Here is a 16153-nt window from a genome sequence, read left to right as displayed (position 1 = left end):
CTAAGGGACAATTTAGCACGGCCAATCCACCCTAACCTACACATCTTTGGACACTAAGGGACAATTTAGCATGACCAATCCACCCTAACCTACACATCTTTGGACACTAAGGGACAATTTAGCACGGCCAATCCACCCTAACCTACACATCTTTGGACACTAAGGGACAATTTATCATGGCCAATCCACCCTAACCTACACATCTTTGGACACTAAGGGACAATTTAGCATGGCCAATCCACCCTAACCTACACATCTTTGGACACTAAGGGACAATTTAGCATGGCCAATCCACCCTAACCTGCACATCTTTGGACACTAAGGGACAATTTAGCACGGCCAATCCACCCTAACCTACACATCTTTGGACACTAAGGGACAATTTAGCACGGCCAATCCACCCTAACCTACACATCTTTGGACACTAAGGGACAATTTAGCATGGCCAATCCACCCTAACCTACACATCTTTGGACACTAAGGGACAATTTATCATGGCCAATCCACCCTAACCTACACATCTTTGGACACTAAGGGACAATTTAGCATGGCCAATCCACCCTAACCTACACATCTTTGGACACTAAGGGGACAATTTAGCACAGCCAATCCACCCTAACCTACACATCTTTGGACACTAAGGGACAATTTAGCACGGCCAATCCACCCTAACCTACACATCTTTGGACACTAAGGGACAATTTAGCACGGCCAATCCACCCTAACCTACACATCTTTGGACACTAAGGGGACAATTTAGCATGGCCAATCCACCCTAACCTACACATCTTTGGACACTAAGGGACAATTTAGCATGGCCAATCCACCCTAACCTACACATCTTTGGACACTAAGGGACAATTTAACATGGCCAATCCATCTAACCTACACATCTTTGGACACTAAGGGACAATTTAGCACGGCCAATCCACCCTAACCTACACATCTTTGGACACTAAGGGACAATTTAGCATGGCCAATCCACCCTAACCTACACATCTTTGGACACTAAGGGACAATTTAGCACGGCCAATTCCACCCTAACCTACACATCTTTGGACACTAAGAGACAATTTAGCATGGCCAATCCACCTAACACTATTTACTAAACGAGAGCACCTCCTCAGAACAGCAGGTTTTATCAGGTTATTTAACAGGATATCGAACATCTTGACCTGAGAGCTGAGGCAGAGGGACGGAGGGAGGGACACACACACACTCAGTCCGGCGGGCGTGCTGAGATCCTTCCCGAGGCCTCAGGGCGACAGGAGCGGAGGGGGCTCCTCCTCATCCGAGTCGAATTCCACCGTCTCGTCCTGCGTCCATTGCCCGTGCCTGTCCTGGATCCACCCGGAGCTGTGACAGAGAGAGAGAGAGAGAGAGAGAGGTGAGGGACGCAGAGGGAAAGGTGAACAAACGTGACACATCTTTGTCCCAATTCGGGACATCCCAGTCCCTGAGGTCCTCTGAAAATCCGGTAGGGAAATGGTGAGTCCGAGTGCCCTCGATATGGAGGGACCCTGACGGAACTGGAGTTGGCAAGAATTGGGGGTGGGGGTGGGGGTGGGGGGGAGGTTTGAGAGGGAAAAACTCTCCGCTGGTTAGAGTCGTACCGGGCACACAGGAAGATGGTTGTGGTGGTTGGAGGTCAGTCGTCTCAGCTCCAGGACTGCGGGAGTCCCTCAGGGTGTGTGTCCAAGGCCCCAGTCATTTTCAGCTCTTTCATCAATGACCGACCCTCCACGGCCAGCTCAGAGGTCACTGCACCATGTCCAGCACCCTTCACCACTCCTCAGTGCCAAAGCCCGTCTGTGTCCAAACGTAGCAAGATCTGGACAATACCCAGGCTTGGGATGACCAGGAACATTCACATCAATGTACAAATATCAGGCAATAGCCATCTCCAACAAGAGAGAATCGAACCATCTCCTCGTCACATTCAATAGCATTGACCATTACTGAACTCCCCCCACTATCAACATCCTGGGGGTTACCATTGACCATCACTGAATCCCCCCCCCCCACTATCAACATCCTGGGGGTTACCATTGACCATCACTGAATCCCCCGCACTATCAACATCCTGGGGGTTACCATTGACCATCACTGAATCCCACCCCCCCCCTCCACACAGAGCGCCGCGCTGCGGGAGGGTTGGTGCCGAGGGAGCGCCGCACTGCGGGAGGGTCGGTGCCGAGGGAGCGCCACACTGCGGGAGGGTCGGTGCCGAGGGAGCGCCGCACTGCAGGAGGGTCGGTGCCGAGGGAGCGCCACACTGTGGGGAGGGTCGGTGCCGAGGGAGCGCCACACTGTGGGGAGGGTCGGTGCCGAGGGAGCGCCACACTGTGGGGAGGGTTGGTGCCGAGGGAGCGCCACACTGTGGGGAGGGTCGGTGCCGAGGGAGCGCCACACTGTGGGGAGGGTCGGTGCCGAGGGAGCGCCACACTGTGGGGAGGGTCGGTGCCGAGGGAGCGCCACACTGTGGGGAGGGTCGGTGCCGAGGGAGCGCCACACTGTGGGGAGGGTCGGTGCCGAGGGAGCGCCGCACTGTGGGGAGGGTCGGTGCCGAGGGAGCGCCGCACTGTGGGGAGGGTCGGTGCCGAGGGAGCGCCGCACTGTGGGGAGGGTCGGTGCCGAGGGAGCGCCGCACTGTGGGGAGGGTTGGTGCTGAGGGAGCGCCGCACTGTGGGAGGGTCGGTGCTGAGGGAGCGCCGCACTGTGGGAGGGTCGGTGCTGAGGGAGCGCCGCACTGTGGGAGGGTCGGTGCTGAGGGAGCGCCGCACTGTGGGGAGGGTCGGTGCTGAGGGAGCGCCGCACTGCGGGACGGTCGGTGCTGAGGGAGCGCCGCACTGTGGGGGGGGTCGGTGCCGAGGGAGCGCCGCACTGTGGGGGGGGTGCTGTCTCCATGGGGAGAATCTGCGGAGGTGGTGGGTGCTATAGAAAGGCAGGTGCTTTCCCGCTGTTTGATGCAGAGAGTTTTGAGCACAGTCACTCACCTCTTCAGTTTCAGGTAATGCTCGAGTTGTTTCTGTTTGTCTGGGTCAGCTGGAGTACGTGGGGCGCTGGCCTGGGGTTTCCTCTTTCCTTTCCTGGGTGACACTCCCCACCCGCTCCTCGGAGCACCCTGCGAGGAGGCAAAGAACTGTGAACCTCACAGGCTGATTGACCATGACAGGCACCAGCAGCGCGCGCACTAACACACGCACTCTCTCTGTCAGACTTTCACACACGCAGACATACTCACTCTCAAATATACATATAAACATACACACTGACAGAGATAGGGAGGGGGTGTAGGGGCTGGGGGGGATTACAGAGATAGGGAGGGGGTGTAGGGGGCTGGAGGGGGTTACAGAGACAGGGAGGGGGGTGTAGGGGGCTGGAGGAGGTTACAGAGATAGGGAGGGGGTGTAGGGGACTGGAGGGGGTTCCAGAGATAGGGAGGGGGTGTAGGGGGCTGGAGGGGGTTCCAGAGATAGGGAGGGGGTGTAGGGGGCTGGAGGGGGTTCCAGAGATAGGGAGGGGGGGTGTAGGGGCTGGAGGGGGTTACAGAGATAGGGAGGGGGGGTGTAGGGGCTGGAGGGGGTTACAGAGATAGGGAGGGGGTGTAGGGGGCTGGAGGGGGTTACAGAGATAGGGAGGGGGTGTAGGGGGCTGGAGGGGGTTACAGAGATAGGGAGGGGGTGTAGGGGGCTGGAGGGGGTTACAGAGATAGGGAGGGGGGTGGAGGAGGTTCCAGAGATAGGGAGGGGGTGTAGGGGGCTGGAGGGGGTTACAGAGATAGGGAGGGGGTGTAGGGGGGCTGGAGGAGGTTACAGAGATAGGGAGGGGGTGTAGGGGGCTGGAGGGGGTTACAGAGAAAGGGAGGGGGGTGGAGGAGGTTCCAGAGATAGGGAGGGGGTGTAGGGGGTTACAGAGATAGGGAGGGGGGTGTAGGGGGCTGGAGGAGGTTACAGAGATAGGGAGGGGGGTGTAGGGGGCTGGAGGAGGTTACAGAGATAGGGAGGGGGTGTAGGGGGCTGGAGGAGGTTACAGAGATAGGGAGGGGGGTGTAGGGGGTTACAGAGATAGGGAGGGGGGTGTAGGGGGCTGGAGGAGGTTACAGAGATAGGGAGGGAGTGTAGGGGGCTGGAGGAGGTGACAGAGATAGGGAGGGGGTGTAGGGGGCTGGAGGAGGTGACAGAGATAGGGAGGGGGTATAGGGGGCTGGAGGAGGTTACAGAGATAGAGAGGGAGTGTAGGGGGCTGGAGGAGGTTACAGAGATAGGGAGGGGGGGGCGTAGTGGAATACTGAAGTCCTCTCCTGACCCTGTGCCGCCTTCCCCTGGACGTGCTGACCCTCCGTCAGCTGCTTCCGAATCGTCCCAGGCGGGGAGCAATACCCGTCAGCTGCGAGCCTGTGTTCGAGCTGCCTTCCGCGACCCTGGGTGTCTCAGTGACGCCTCCTGCTGGCCGCTGCTGACTCGGAGCGGCTGCGGTGCTGTGACCGGGCGATGCAGAGTGGCTCTCCTTCACGGGCCTGGGAGGGGAGAGAAGAGGAGGGTGTCAGAGTGTGGCACCTCACACGCACAGTCAAGAGCGCCTCGGTCGCAGTGAGGCAGAGCGGGGATGGTTCTGACTGCTGTGTGGACAAACACGGCCAACTATTCGACCTGGGGAGCTGCAATTCTATCTTTCTTTTTATTCAATCACGGGATTTGGGGCGTCATTGGTTAAACCAGCATTTATCACCCAGCCCTAATTGTCCCTTGAGATGGCGCAGGTGAGCTGCCATCTTGAACCCTCTGCCGCAGTCCCCATGTGTGGGGTAGGTACACCCACAGTGCTGTTAGGGAGGGAGTTCCGGGATTGTTATTGGACATCAGTCAGTCCCCATGTGTGGGGTAGGTACACCCACAGTGCTGTTAGGGAGGGAGTTCCGGGATTGTTATTGGACATCAGTCAGTCCCCATGTGTGTGGGGTAGGTACACCCACAGTGCTGTTAGGGAGGGAGTTCCGGGATTGTTATTGGACATCAGTCAGTCCCCGTGTGTGTGGGTAGGTACACCCACAGTGCTGTTAGGGAGGGAGTTCCGGGATTGTTATTGGACATCAGTCAGTCCCCGTGTGTGTGGGGTAGGTACACCCACAGTGCTGTTAGGGAGGGAGTTCCGGGATTGTTATTGGACATCAGTCAGTCCCTGTGTGTGGGGTAGGTACACCCACAGTGCTGTTAGGGAGGGAGTTCCGGGATTGTTATTGGACATCAGTCAGTCCCTGTGTGTGGGGTAGGTACACCCACAGTGCTGTTAGGGAGGGAGTTCCGGGATTGTTATTGGACATCAGTCAGTCCCCGTGTGTGTGGGGTAGGTACACCCACAGTGCTGTTAGGGAGGGAGTTCCGGGATTGTTATTGGACATCAGTCAGTCCCCGTGTGTGTGGGGTAGGTACACCCACAGTGCAAAGGGTACAGAGATTTACAAGGATGTTGCCTGGATTGGGTGGCATGCCTTATGAAGTTAGGTTGAGGGAGCTGGGACTCTTTTCCCTGGAGAGACGAAGGTTGAGAGGCGGCCTGATAGAAGCTTACAAAATGTTGAGAGGAATAGATAGGGTGGATTCTCAGAGGCTATTTCCCCGGGTTGAAATGGTCGCTACGAGAGGACACAGATTTAAGGTGCGGGGAGGAAAGTACAGAAGTGATGTTAGGGGTAAGTTTTTCACTCAGAGGGTGGTGAGTGAGTGGAATCGGCTGCCATCAGTGGTGGTGGAGGCGAACTCGCTGGGGTCTTTTAAAAGACTTCTGGATGAGTATATGGGGTTTTATGGGGTTGGGGGTTATAGATAGGTGTTGATGTGATCGGCGCAACTCGTGGGCCGAAGGGCCTGTTTGTGCTGTAGTGTTCTATGTTCTATGCTGTTAGGGAGGGAGTTCCGGGATTGTTATTGGACATCACTCAGTCTCCATGTGTGGGGTAGGTACACCCACAGTGCTGTTAGGGAGGGAGTTCCGGGATTGTTATTGGACATCACTCAGTCTCCGTGTGTGGGGTAGGTACACCCACAGTGCTGTTAGGGAGGGAGTTCCGGGATTGTTATTGGACATCAGTCAGTCCCCATGTGTGTGTGGGGTAGGTACACCCACAGTGCTGTTAGGGAGGGAGTTCCGGGATTGTTATTGGACATCACTCAGTCTCCGTGTGTGGGGTAGGTACACCCACAGTGCTGTTGGGGAGGGAGTTCCAGGATTGTTATTGGACATCAGTCAGTCCCCGTGTGTGGGGTAGGTACACCCACAGTGCTGTTAGGGAGGGAGTTCCAGGATTGTTATTGGACATCAGTCAGTCCCCGTGTGTGTGGGGTAGGTACACCCACAGTGCTGTTAGGGAGGGAGTTCCAGGATTTTGACCCCAGCCACAGTGAAGGAACGGCCGATATATTTCAGGGATGGCACAGTGGTTGGCACTGCTGCCTCACAGCGCCAGGGACCCGGGTTCGATTCCCGGCTCGGGTCACTGTTTGTGTGGAGTGTGCACATTCTCCCCGTGTCTGCGTGGGTTTCCTCCGGGTGCTCCGGTTTCCTCCCACAGTCCGAATGATGTGCTGGTTAAGGTGCACTGAACGTGCTAAATACTCCCTCAATGTATCCAAACAGGTGCTGGAGTGTGGTGACAAGGGGGATTTTCACAGTAACTTCATTACAGTGTTAATGTAAGCCTACTCATTACACTAATAAATAAACTTTAAGTCGAAATGGTGAGTGGCTCGGAGGGGGGAACTTGCAGGTGGGGGTGTTCCCCATGTGTCTGCTGCACCCCTGCCCCCGCCTCCCATCCCCCCGGCCTCCTAGATGGTAGAGGTGGTGGGTTTGGAAGGTGCTGTGGAAGGAGCCTTGGTGACTCGCTGCGGGGCATCTTGTAGATGGTACACACGGCTGTCACTGAGCGTAGGTGGCGGAGGGAGTGAGTCTTTGTGGTTAGCGTGTCGATCGAGCGGGGCTGCTTTGTCCTGGATGGTGTCGAGCTTCTCGAGTGTTGTTGGGAGCCGCACTCATCCAGGCAAGTGGAGATTGTTGTTGGAGAGACACTCATCCAGGCAAGTGGACATTGTTGTTGGGAGCCGCACTCATCCAGGCAAGTGGAGATTGTTGTTGGGAGCCGCACTCATCCAGGCAAGTGGAGATTGTTGTTGGGAGCCACACTCATCCAGGCAAGTGGAGATTGTTGCTGGAGCCGCACTCATCCAGGCAAGTGGAGATTATTGTTGGAGACGCACTCATCCAGGCAAGTGGAGATTATTGTTGGAGACGCACTCATCCAGGTGAGTGGAGATTGTTGTTGGAGAGGCGCACTCATCCAGGCAAGTGGAGATTGTTGTTGGGGAGGCGCACTCATCCAGGCAAGTGGGGAGTATTCCATCACACTCCTGACTTGTGCGTTGTAAATGGTGGACAGTTTTTGAGGGAAGTGAGGGGGGGCTTTGTTTTCCTGCGGTAGGCAAACAGGGGTCCCGAAGAAGACTCTCTCTCAGTCCGCTGGCCCTGGTGAGTTGGGTGGTGGTGGGACAGTCGCACACCCTTGGAGTTGCCATGGGGCAGCGCCACTGAACGTCAAGGGCTGAACCAACAGGCCGCCTGCGACCTCTGGTGGCACCAGCCGGTACTGCCAGACTGCCGGTCACAAACTTGCTGACCCCGGAACGCCACAATTAACCCGGGGGGGTGGTGGGGGGTGGTGAGGTCAGTAGACCTTTCTGGGGGAAACAGAGAAGAAAGCAAAGAGCTTAAACACACAGTCCAACCGCAGACAGGAGGGGGCCATTCAGCCCCTCTCTCCCCAGCCTGTTACACAGGAACAGGAGGCCATTTGGCCCCTCTCTCCCCAGCCTGTTACTCAGGAACATGAGACCATTCAGCCCCTCTCGGTCAGGCCAGTTACACAGGAACAGGAGGAGGCCATTCAGCCCCTCTCTCTCCGCCCTTTAAGAAGGAGACTGATACAGCGCACAGATTTTGAGATGTGGTCTCACCATTGTCACAGGGGATGGGAGGGGCTGGCTCACATGGGGGCGGGGGGTGGGGGAGAACGTGGGACTCGTTCCCATGGGGAGTGGGGGGGGGAACGTGGGACTCACTCCCACGGTAAGGGGGTGGGGAGGTGGAGGGAGTGGGAAAGGCAAATAGCAGAGAGGGCGGTGAGGGTGAGAGGAAGTGGGGAGGTAGAGGAGCAGAAAGAGGGGCAGAGGGGGGGCCGAATGGCCTTTCTCTGGTCTGCGGATGGACCTTGCCGATGACAGTAGTGTACCGTACCGGTTGTGTCGGCAGCAGCTGTTGTAGGGGGCGGCTCTCAGCAGTGCGTGGTGGGCAATCCTTCGGGTCCGGCTCAGCAGAGGGGCTGGTTCCGCCTGTGTCTGGAAGACAAAGCGGTTCGTTACTGACCCACCGGACTGAGGGGGGAAACAGGTCAATTCAGCCCGTCTGAAGTCCCAGCAAGGGGGGAGCCTTACCTGCCGCTCCCCGGACCCCCTCTCCTCCTCTCGCACGTACTCCTGGTGGCGCCGTTTCTGAATCTCGCGCTGCAGGGCGCGCTGGTTGCCGTAGAAACGCTGGAGGCCTGTGCAAGAAACGGGAGAGCGAGTGTTTCACCGGCCCCTTCCATCACCTCCCTCGGCACCGACCCTCCCCACAGTGCGGCACTCTCTCGGCACCGACCCTCCCCACAGTGCGGCGCTCCCTCGGCACCGACCCTCCCCACAGTGCGGCGCTCCCTCGGCACCGACCCTCCCCACAGTGCGGCGCTCCCTCGGCACCGACCCTCCCACAGTGCGGCGCTCCCTCGGCACCGACCCTCCCCACAGTGCGGCGCTCCCTCGGCACCGACCCTCCCCACAGTGCGGCGCTCCCTCAGCACCGACCCTCCCACAGTGCGGCGCTCCCTCAGCACCGAACCTCCCCACAGTGCGGCGCTCCCTCAGCACCGACCCTCCCCCGGCACCGACCCTCCCCACAGTGCGACGCTCCCTCGGCACCGACCCTCCCACAGTGCGACGCTCCCTCAGCACCGAACCTCCCCACAGTGCGGCGCTCCCTCAGCACCGACCCTCCCCACAGTGCGGCGCTCCCTCGGCACCGACCCTCCCCACAGTGCGGCGCTCCCTCGGCACCGACCCTCCCCACAGTGCGGCGGTCCCTCGGCACCGACCCTCCCCACAGTGCGGCGCTCCCTCGGCACCGACCCTCCCCACAGTGCGGCGCTCCTTCGGCACCGACCCTCCCCACAGTGCGGCGCTCCCTCGGCACCGACCCTCCCACAGTGCGGCGCTCCCTCAGCACCAACCCTCCCCACAGTGCGGCGCTCCCTCGGCACCGACCCTCCCGCAGTGCGGCGCTCCCTCAGCACCGATCCTCCCCACAGTGCAGCGCTCCCTTGGCACCGACCCTCCCACAGTGCGGCGCTCCCTCAGCACCGACCCTCCCGCGGTGCAGTGCTCCCTCAGCACTGACCCTCCCCACAGTGCGGTGCTCCCTTGAGAACTTGCAGTGAGTGAGAGTCTGCAGTTTTATTATTCTGGATCAGAGATGGCTGGAGTGGGGGGGAATGAAACTGTGGGGGGGGGGGGTTGCTATCCCCCACCTTTACCCGTGGTGACCGCATTCCCTCCGCACTTACTGGCCACATGTTTCTTCCCCCTTCTGTGAATGGTCAACATTTCCAGCGTGTCAAAGACTGGCCGGTTGTAGCAGACAGCACAGGCGTACCTGAGGAAAGAGGAGGGAGGGGTGGGTGAGGGTGGCGGAATGGAACGTGGCAGAGGGGGAGTTGGGGGATTATTTTGACTAGCACCAGAACGGAGAACTTTGAGGCTTCTCACTGTGATCCTGTGACAGGCCAAACTGGGACGTAGGAACTAGGAGCAGTGGTCGAAATCTCGAAACTGCTCCTCTGCTCAATAAGATCGTGGCTGATCTTTCTGTGGATTCAGCTCCACATTCCTGCCCGCTCCCCTTAATCCTTTCACCGTTCCAAAACCGATCTATCCTTGCCTTAAAACCACTCAATGAGGGAGCCTCAACTGGGCAGGGAATCCCACAGATTCACAACCCTTTGTGTGAAGAAGTTCCTCCTCAACTCAGTCCCAAATCTGCTCCCCCTTATTTTGAGGCCATGCCCCCTAGTTCTAGTTTCACCCGCCAGTGGAATCAACTTCCCTACTTCTATCTTACCCATTCCCTTCATAATAAGAACATAAGAACATAAGAAATAGGAGCAGGAGTAGGCCATCTAGCCCTTCGAGCCTGCCCCACCATTCAATAAGATCATGGCTGATCAGATCCTCCCCTCACTCTTCTGAATTCCAATGAGTATAGCCCCAGTCTGCTCAGTCTCTCCTCAGAAGCCAACCCTTGGAATCAACCTCCTCTGCACCCCCTCCAGCGCCGGTATATCCTTTCTCAAGTAAGAATAGAAGTTTGGTCTGGGCTTCTGTTCTACCCAAGACCTCAAGGAACTACAAAAGGGTGGTGAATATAGCCCCAATCCCATTACGCAAACCAGCCTCCCATCCACTGACTCCGTCTACACTTCCCGCTGCCTCGGGGAAAAGCAGCCGGTATAATCAAGGACCCCCCCAACACCCTGGACATTCTCTCTTCCACCTTCTTCCGTCGGGAAAAAGATACAAAAGTCTGAGGTCCCGTACCGACCGACTCAAGAACAGCTTCTTCCCTGCTGCTGTCAGACTTTTGAATGGACCTACCTCGCATTAAGCTGATCTTTCTCTACACCCTCGCTGTGACTGTAACACTACATTCTGCACCCTCTCCTTTCCTTCTCTATGAACGGTATGCTTTGTCTGTATAGCGTGCTAGAAACAATACTTTTCACTGTGTCCCAATACAGGTGACAATAATAAATCAAATCTACGTCCTCTATGAACGGTATGCTTTGTCTATACAGGGTGCAAGAAACAATACTTTTCACTGTATCCCAATACATGTGACAATAATCTGATGGGAGTGGTAGACGTGTCTCGATGGGCTGAAGGGTCTCCCCCCCCACCCCACCCCACCCTACACACACAGGGTGAGAGGGTGCTGCAGATGTTTCTCACCTGCCGTTCTTCATCAGAATGGCTTCATCCTCGGGGATGTAACTGGTCAGTAGATCGGCCACACGACGCTTCTGCAAGGAAAGTGTACACTGGTTAGTGTCGGACAGAACCGTTCCCCCCTTTCCAGTGTGGGCGTAACAGATCAGCAACCCCAGCAGAACCCTGTCTCTATTAGCACCTTTAACCCGGGAAAACATTCCCCAGGGGCTGTCACTGGAAATCAGCCAGACGGAATCTGACCCCCACCCCACCCCCAACCCTGGCCCCGAGACACGCGGGGAGGTATGAGGGACTGGTGACCAAAACCTCGATCAATGAGGTTGGTTTTAACGAAAGGCGGAGAGGGTGGAATTCCTGAGCTTGGGGTCCCCCAGGCAGCCAATGGCGGAGCGATGGGAATCGGGGGATGCTCGAGAGGCCAGAATTGGAGGAACGCAGAGATCTCGGAGGGTTGTAGGGGGTTAAAGAGATAGGGAGGGGGTGTAGGGGGCTGGAGGAGGTTACAGAGATAGGGAGGGGGTGTAGGGGGCTGGAGGAGGTTACAGAGATAGGGAGGGGGTGTAGGGGGCTGGAGGAGGTTACAGAGATAGGGAGGGGGTGTAGGGGGCGGGAGGAGGTTACAGAGATAGGGAGGGGGTGTAGGGGGCTGGAGGAGGTTACAGAGATAGGGAGGGGGTGCAGGGGGCTGGAGGAGGTTACGGAGATAAGGAGGGCGGTGTAGGGGGCTGGAGGGGGTTACAGAGATAGGGAGGGGGTGCAGGGGGCTGGAGGAGGTTACAGAGATAGGGAGGGGGGTGTAGGGGGCTGGAGGGGGTTACAGAGATAGGGAGGGGGTGCAGGGGGCTGGAGGAGGTTACAGAGATAGGGAGGGGGTGTAGGGGGCTGGAGGAGGTTACAGAGATAGGGAGGGGGTGTCGGGGGCTGGAGGAGGTTACAGAGATAGGGAGGGGGGTGTACGGGGCTGGAGGAGGTTACAGAGATAGGGAGGGGGTGTAGGGGGCTGGAGGAGGTTACGGAGTTAGGGAGGGGGGTGTAGGGGGCTGGAGGGGAGGAAGGTGTGGTGGGCGAGGGTTTCCGCAGCAGATGAGCTGAGACGGGGTGATGTTGGGCGTTGTTCCGGAGATGGTAAGTCAGCCACTGCGCGATGACACCAGTTGGAGGTTCAACTCAGCGACATTCCAGACACGGATCCTCTGTCAGGAAGCAATAGCACCCTGGTTACCCTAGGCTGGGTGTGGGTACACTACAACAGCCACCGCTAGTTACTCTAGTTACCAAAGGTGCCAATGGCAACAGCTGGGTACCTAGGGCTGGGTGTGGGCTATCTACCATGACAACCGCTGGTTACCAGGTGGTGTCAGTTGCACCATGCCCACCACTGGTTACCCTGGTTACCAGATACCGGGGAAAACTGCCATGGGAACTGCTGGTTACCGGTAGGGGGGGTGGGGAGTTGGTGGTGAACCACCATAGCAACCGCCGGTAACCAGGGTTTGCGGTGAGGTGGGTCACTGCCATGGCAACCGCCTGTTACCCTGGTTACTTCGATGGTGTCAGCAGCTCCCTGACAACTGCTGGTTAATCTGGTTACCAGATGCCGGCGGGGGAGAACCGTCATGGCAACCACCGGTTTACCCGGGTTGCCGGTGAGGGAGTCACCACTATGGAAACCACTGGTTACCGAGTTTGAGGGTGGGGGGGGTGATCACTGCCATGGCAACCAGTGGTTATGCTGGTTACCGATGGGGGGGGGAAGGGGGGGTGATCACTGCCATGGCAACCAGTGGTTACCCGGCTTACCGATGGAGGGGGGGGAGTCACTGCCTTGGCAACTGCCGGTTACCCTGGTTACTGGTGAGGCTGGGGTAGCCACCACCCCGGTTACCGTTGTGGGCGGGGGGGGGTCCAAGACCATGGCAACCACCGATTACCCTGGTTACCGTTGAGATGGAGGGGGGGGTCACCGCCATGGCAACCACCAGTTATCGGAGGGGGGGGTGGAAAGCACCCAATTTATTTTTAAACCCCACCAGACACCCACCCTCAGCAAGTGGAGCTGGCTCAGGTCATCCCCATCCCGTTTGAAAGCCATGCTGTGGGGAGAAGGGGGGGCGGTGGGTGAGCAATGGCCACAATATCCCAGGCTTGGATCTCCCTCTGTCTCTCCTCCAGAGGCTGGACAGGCCCCAAGATGGCGGCGGCGGGGAGGAGGAAACAGCGCACGGCCTTCTGGGATTTGTAGTTCAGGCGGTGGCCAATAGAACAGGAATGAATGTGCAGGTGGACTACAACTCCCGGCAGGCATTGTGGGTGCCGTCAACAACAATGGCGGCCCAGGCCCAGCGCTTGGCCCCTCTGGGAGTTGTAGTTCTCGCGGTGCTGAATAGAATGGGAGTGAATGGGGAGGTGGACCACAACTCCCGGAGGGATGTCCACGGCGATGGCGGCACAGGCCCAACGCCTGGCCCTCTGGGACTTATAGTTCCTTTGGTGCTGAACACAATGGGCGTGAACGGGGAGGCGGACTACAACTCCCAGCAGGCATTGCGGGCAGGCTCTTCCCGCCCCCAGCTGGGGACGCGCAGTGCAGCCTGGGAGCAGCGCTGTTTTTTTGAAGGGTGGTACCCCCGTCCTGCCCTCTCCTTCAACGGTGAAAGCGGGCCGCGCAGCCCTCTGGGATCTGTAGTCCAGCGGGCGTACACACAGACTGGATGCGGAAGGGCATCCAGGAGGTTAAAAACTACAATTCCCAGGGGGCAATGGGAGAAGCCGGCTGATGAAGGACCGGCGCATGCCGGGAGCTGTAGTCTATTCAGCGTGGGTTAGACAGGAACCGGATGGAAGTCTGAGAGGTGAAAGACTACACCTCCCAGAATGCAATGCGGGGAGCCGACATACTTCCGTGCCAGTATGGTGACCAATGCCAGGAGCATGCTGGGAGTTGTAGTCCACTCCGAGACGGTTACACAGAAAGCGGATGGGGGTCTGGGAGGTTAAAGACTACAACTCCCAGCAGCACGCCCCGGCAGCCCCGCCGGAGCGGCGGCCGCCGCCGCCATTGTGGGCTCTCGATGGCGACGGGCGGAGGAGGTGGAGGAGGCGGCGGCTCGGAGTGCGGGGCTCTGCGGGCGGGCCGGCCGGGGCGCGGCTACGGCAGCACGGCGGCCAACCACGGCGGGCAGCGGCACCTGGAGCACCGGCCCCGGAACGGGGACACCCTGGCGGGCCTGGCGCTGCGATACGGAGTCAGCGTGAGTGACCGAGCCGCCTCCCCCTGTGGGGGCAGCGGGGGGGGGAGGGGACTGCACCGGGGAGGGGAGGGGGGGGGGGGGGAGAGAGGGGACTGCACCGGGGAGGGGAGGGGGGGGGGGAGAGAGGGGACTGCACCGGGGAGGGGGGGGGGAGAGAGAGGGGACTGCACCGGGGAGGGGGGGGGGAGAGGGGACTGCACCGGCAGGGGGGTAGGGGGGTAGGGTGGAGGTGGGGGGGGAGGGGAGGGGAGGTGGGGGGGTGGGGGTAGGGGGGTTGGGGGGGGAGGGGAGGGGAGGTGGGGGGGAGAGGGGAGGGGGGGTGGGGGGGGAGAGGGTGGGGGTGGGGAGGGGGAAGTGGGAGGGGAGGGGGAGGTGGGGGGGCAGGGGGGGGGAGGGGAGGGGGGGTGGGGGGCAGGGGGGGGAGGGGTGGGGGGTGGGGGGGGGGGAGGGGGAGGGGGGGGGGGAGGGGGGGGTGGGGGGGGGGAGGGGGGGGTGGGGGGGAGGGGGGGGAGGGGGAGGTGGGGGGCGGGGGGGGTAGGGGGAGGGGGAGGTGTGGGGGGTAGGGGGAGGTGGGGGGCAGGGGGAGGGGGAGGTGGGAGGTGGGGGGAGGGGGAGGTGGGGGGGGTAGGGGGAGGGGGGGTGGTAGGGGGAGGGGGGGAGGTGGGGAGGGAGGAGGAGGGGGGCGGGGGGAGGCGGAGGGGGTGTGTGGGGTAGGGGGCTGCATCAGGGCAGGGGGGTGGGGGGCTGCATTGATGTGGGGGCTGCACCGGGGTCGGGGGAGGTGGTAGGGGGCTGCACTGGGGGCGGGGGTGTGGTGGGTAGGGTAGGGTACTGCCCTGGGGCGGGGGTGGTGGTGGTGGTGGTGGTGGTAGGGTAGGGGGCTGCACGGGGTGGGGGGATAGGTATCGTATTTATTTGTAGAGTCTATAGATTAGATTTATTATTGTCATGTGTATCGGGACGCAGTGAAAAGTATTGTTTCTTACTCGCTACACGGGGTTTGTTGGATGGAGATGGATGGGTTTCGGGTCAAGGTGTTTAAGGGGCAGCGGACAGCTCGATGGAGCCGAGATGGGGATTGGCTGTACGAGTGGTGGGGCAGTCTCCGAGGGGCAGAATGGCCTCCCGGCTCTTTGCTGACAGCCCTGCTTTAACCGCTGATTTCTCCTTGCTCAGACGGAACAGATAAAGAGAGCCAACCGCCTGTACACAAACGACTCCATCTTCCTGAAAGAATCGATCCGGATCCCTGCCCCAAAACAGGGGGGCCACCCCAACGGGATGAGGTCTGTGCCAGACACGGAACAGGTAAAAGGAGGCGACGAGAATTCCCCCGAGTGCGTCGAGGACCGCCTGAGTCCCGAACTCTCGCCGACGGACTTCCTCAAGAGTCTGGACTCCCGGATCAGTCACTCCAAGGAAGCTGCCATCCGGAATCTCGCTGACGGTGGAACCAGGTTCGTAACAGCAGGCGTTTAGACCAGAGGTGCCTGAGTGTGAGGTTAGAGTGTCATGATGTGGATGTGCCGGCGTTGGACTGGGGTAAACACAGTAAAAAGTCTGACAACACCAGGTTTTAGTCCAACCGATTTATTTGATAGTAAACACACAAGCTTTCGAGGTTTCCCTCTGCGTCAGGTGAATGGAGAGTTCTGGCCTCGGACAGAGCATATAAAGCACAGACAGTTTAGAGATTACTGATTAGAATGCGAATCTTTACACCTAACCTGCTGTTCAAGTCCTAAAGTGGCTGACAATGTGAGTGGAAGGAGCACTGATCCCAGGTTAAAGAGATGTGTATTGTCTCCAGAC

General features: G+C 59.1%; 2 protein-coding genes across 2 annotated transcripts; one reads left to right on the top strand and one right to left on the bottom strand.

The window, feature by feature from the left end:
* Positions 1–3036: 3036 nt before the first annotated feature.
* Positions 3037–13275, bottom strand: scnm1 (sodium channel modifier 1). The gene is made up of 7 exons (XM_080183806.1): positions 13132–13275; positions 11091–11161; positions 9650–9738; positions 8487–8593; positions 8290–8390; positions 4309–4519; positions 3037–3124 (listed from the first exon to the last, which is right to left on the bottom strand). Exons 1-6 carry the CDS (start codon positions 13180–13182, stop codon positions 4345–4347), a joined length of 594 nt encoding a protein of 197 aa, XP_080039932.1. The 5' UTR covers positions 13183–13275; the 3' UTR covers positions 3037–3124; positions 4309–4344.
* A 694-nt stretch (positions 13276–13969) lies between these two features.
* On the top strand, positions 13970–15798 carry LOC145339364 (lysM and putative peptidoglycan-binding domain-containing protein 1-like; the record flags this gene model as incomplete). Its single annotated transcript, XM_080183808.1, has 2 exons — positions 13970–14341; positions 15518–15798. Coding segments are annotated over exons 1-2 (653 nt in total), but the record flags the coding sequence as incomplete, so codon positions are not given.
* Between the last annotated feature and the right edge of the window lie 355 nt (positions 15799–16153).

The sequence above is a fragment of the Carcharhinus amblyrhynchos genome, unplaced genomic scaffold, assembly GCF_965287045.1.
Source record: "Carcharhinus amblyrhynchos unplaced genomic scaffold, sCarAmb.v2.hapA scaffold_430, whole genome shotgun sequence".
Taxonomy (NCBI): Eukaryota; Metazoa; Chordata; class Chondrichthyes; order Carcharhiniformes; family Carcharhinidae; genus Carcharhinus; species Carcharhinus amblyrhynchos.
This window is presented reverse-complemented; position numbering and strand designations above follow the sequence as displayed.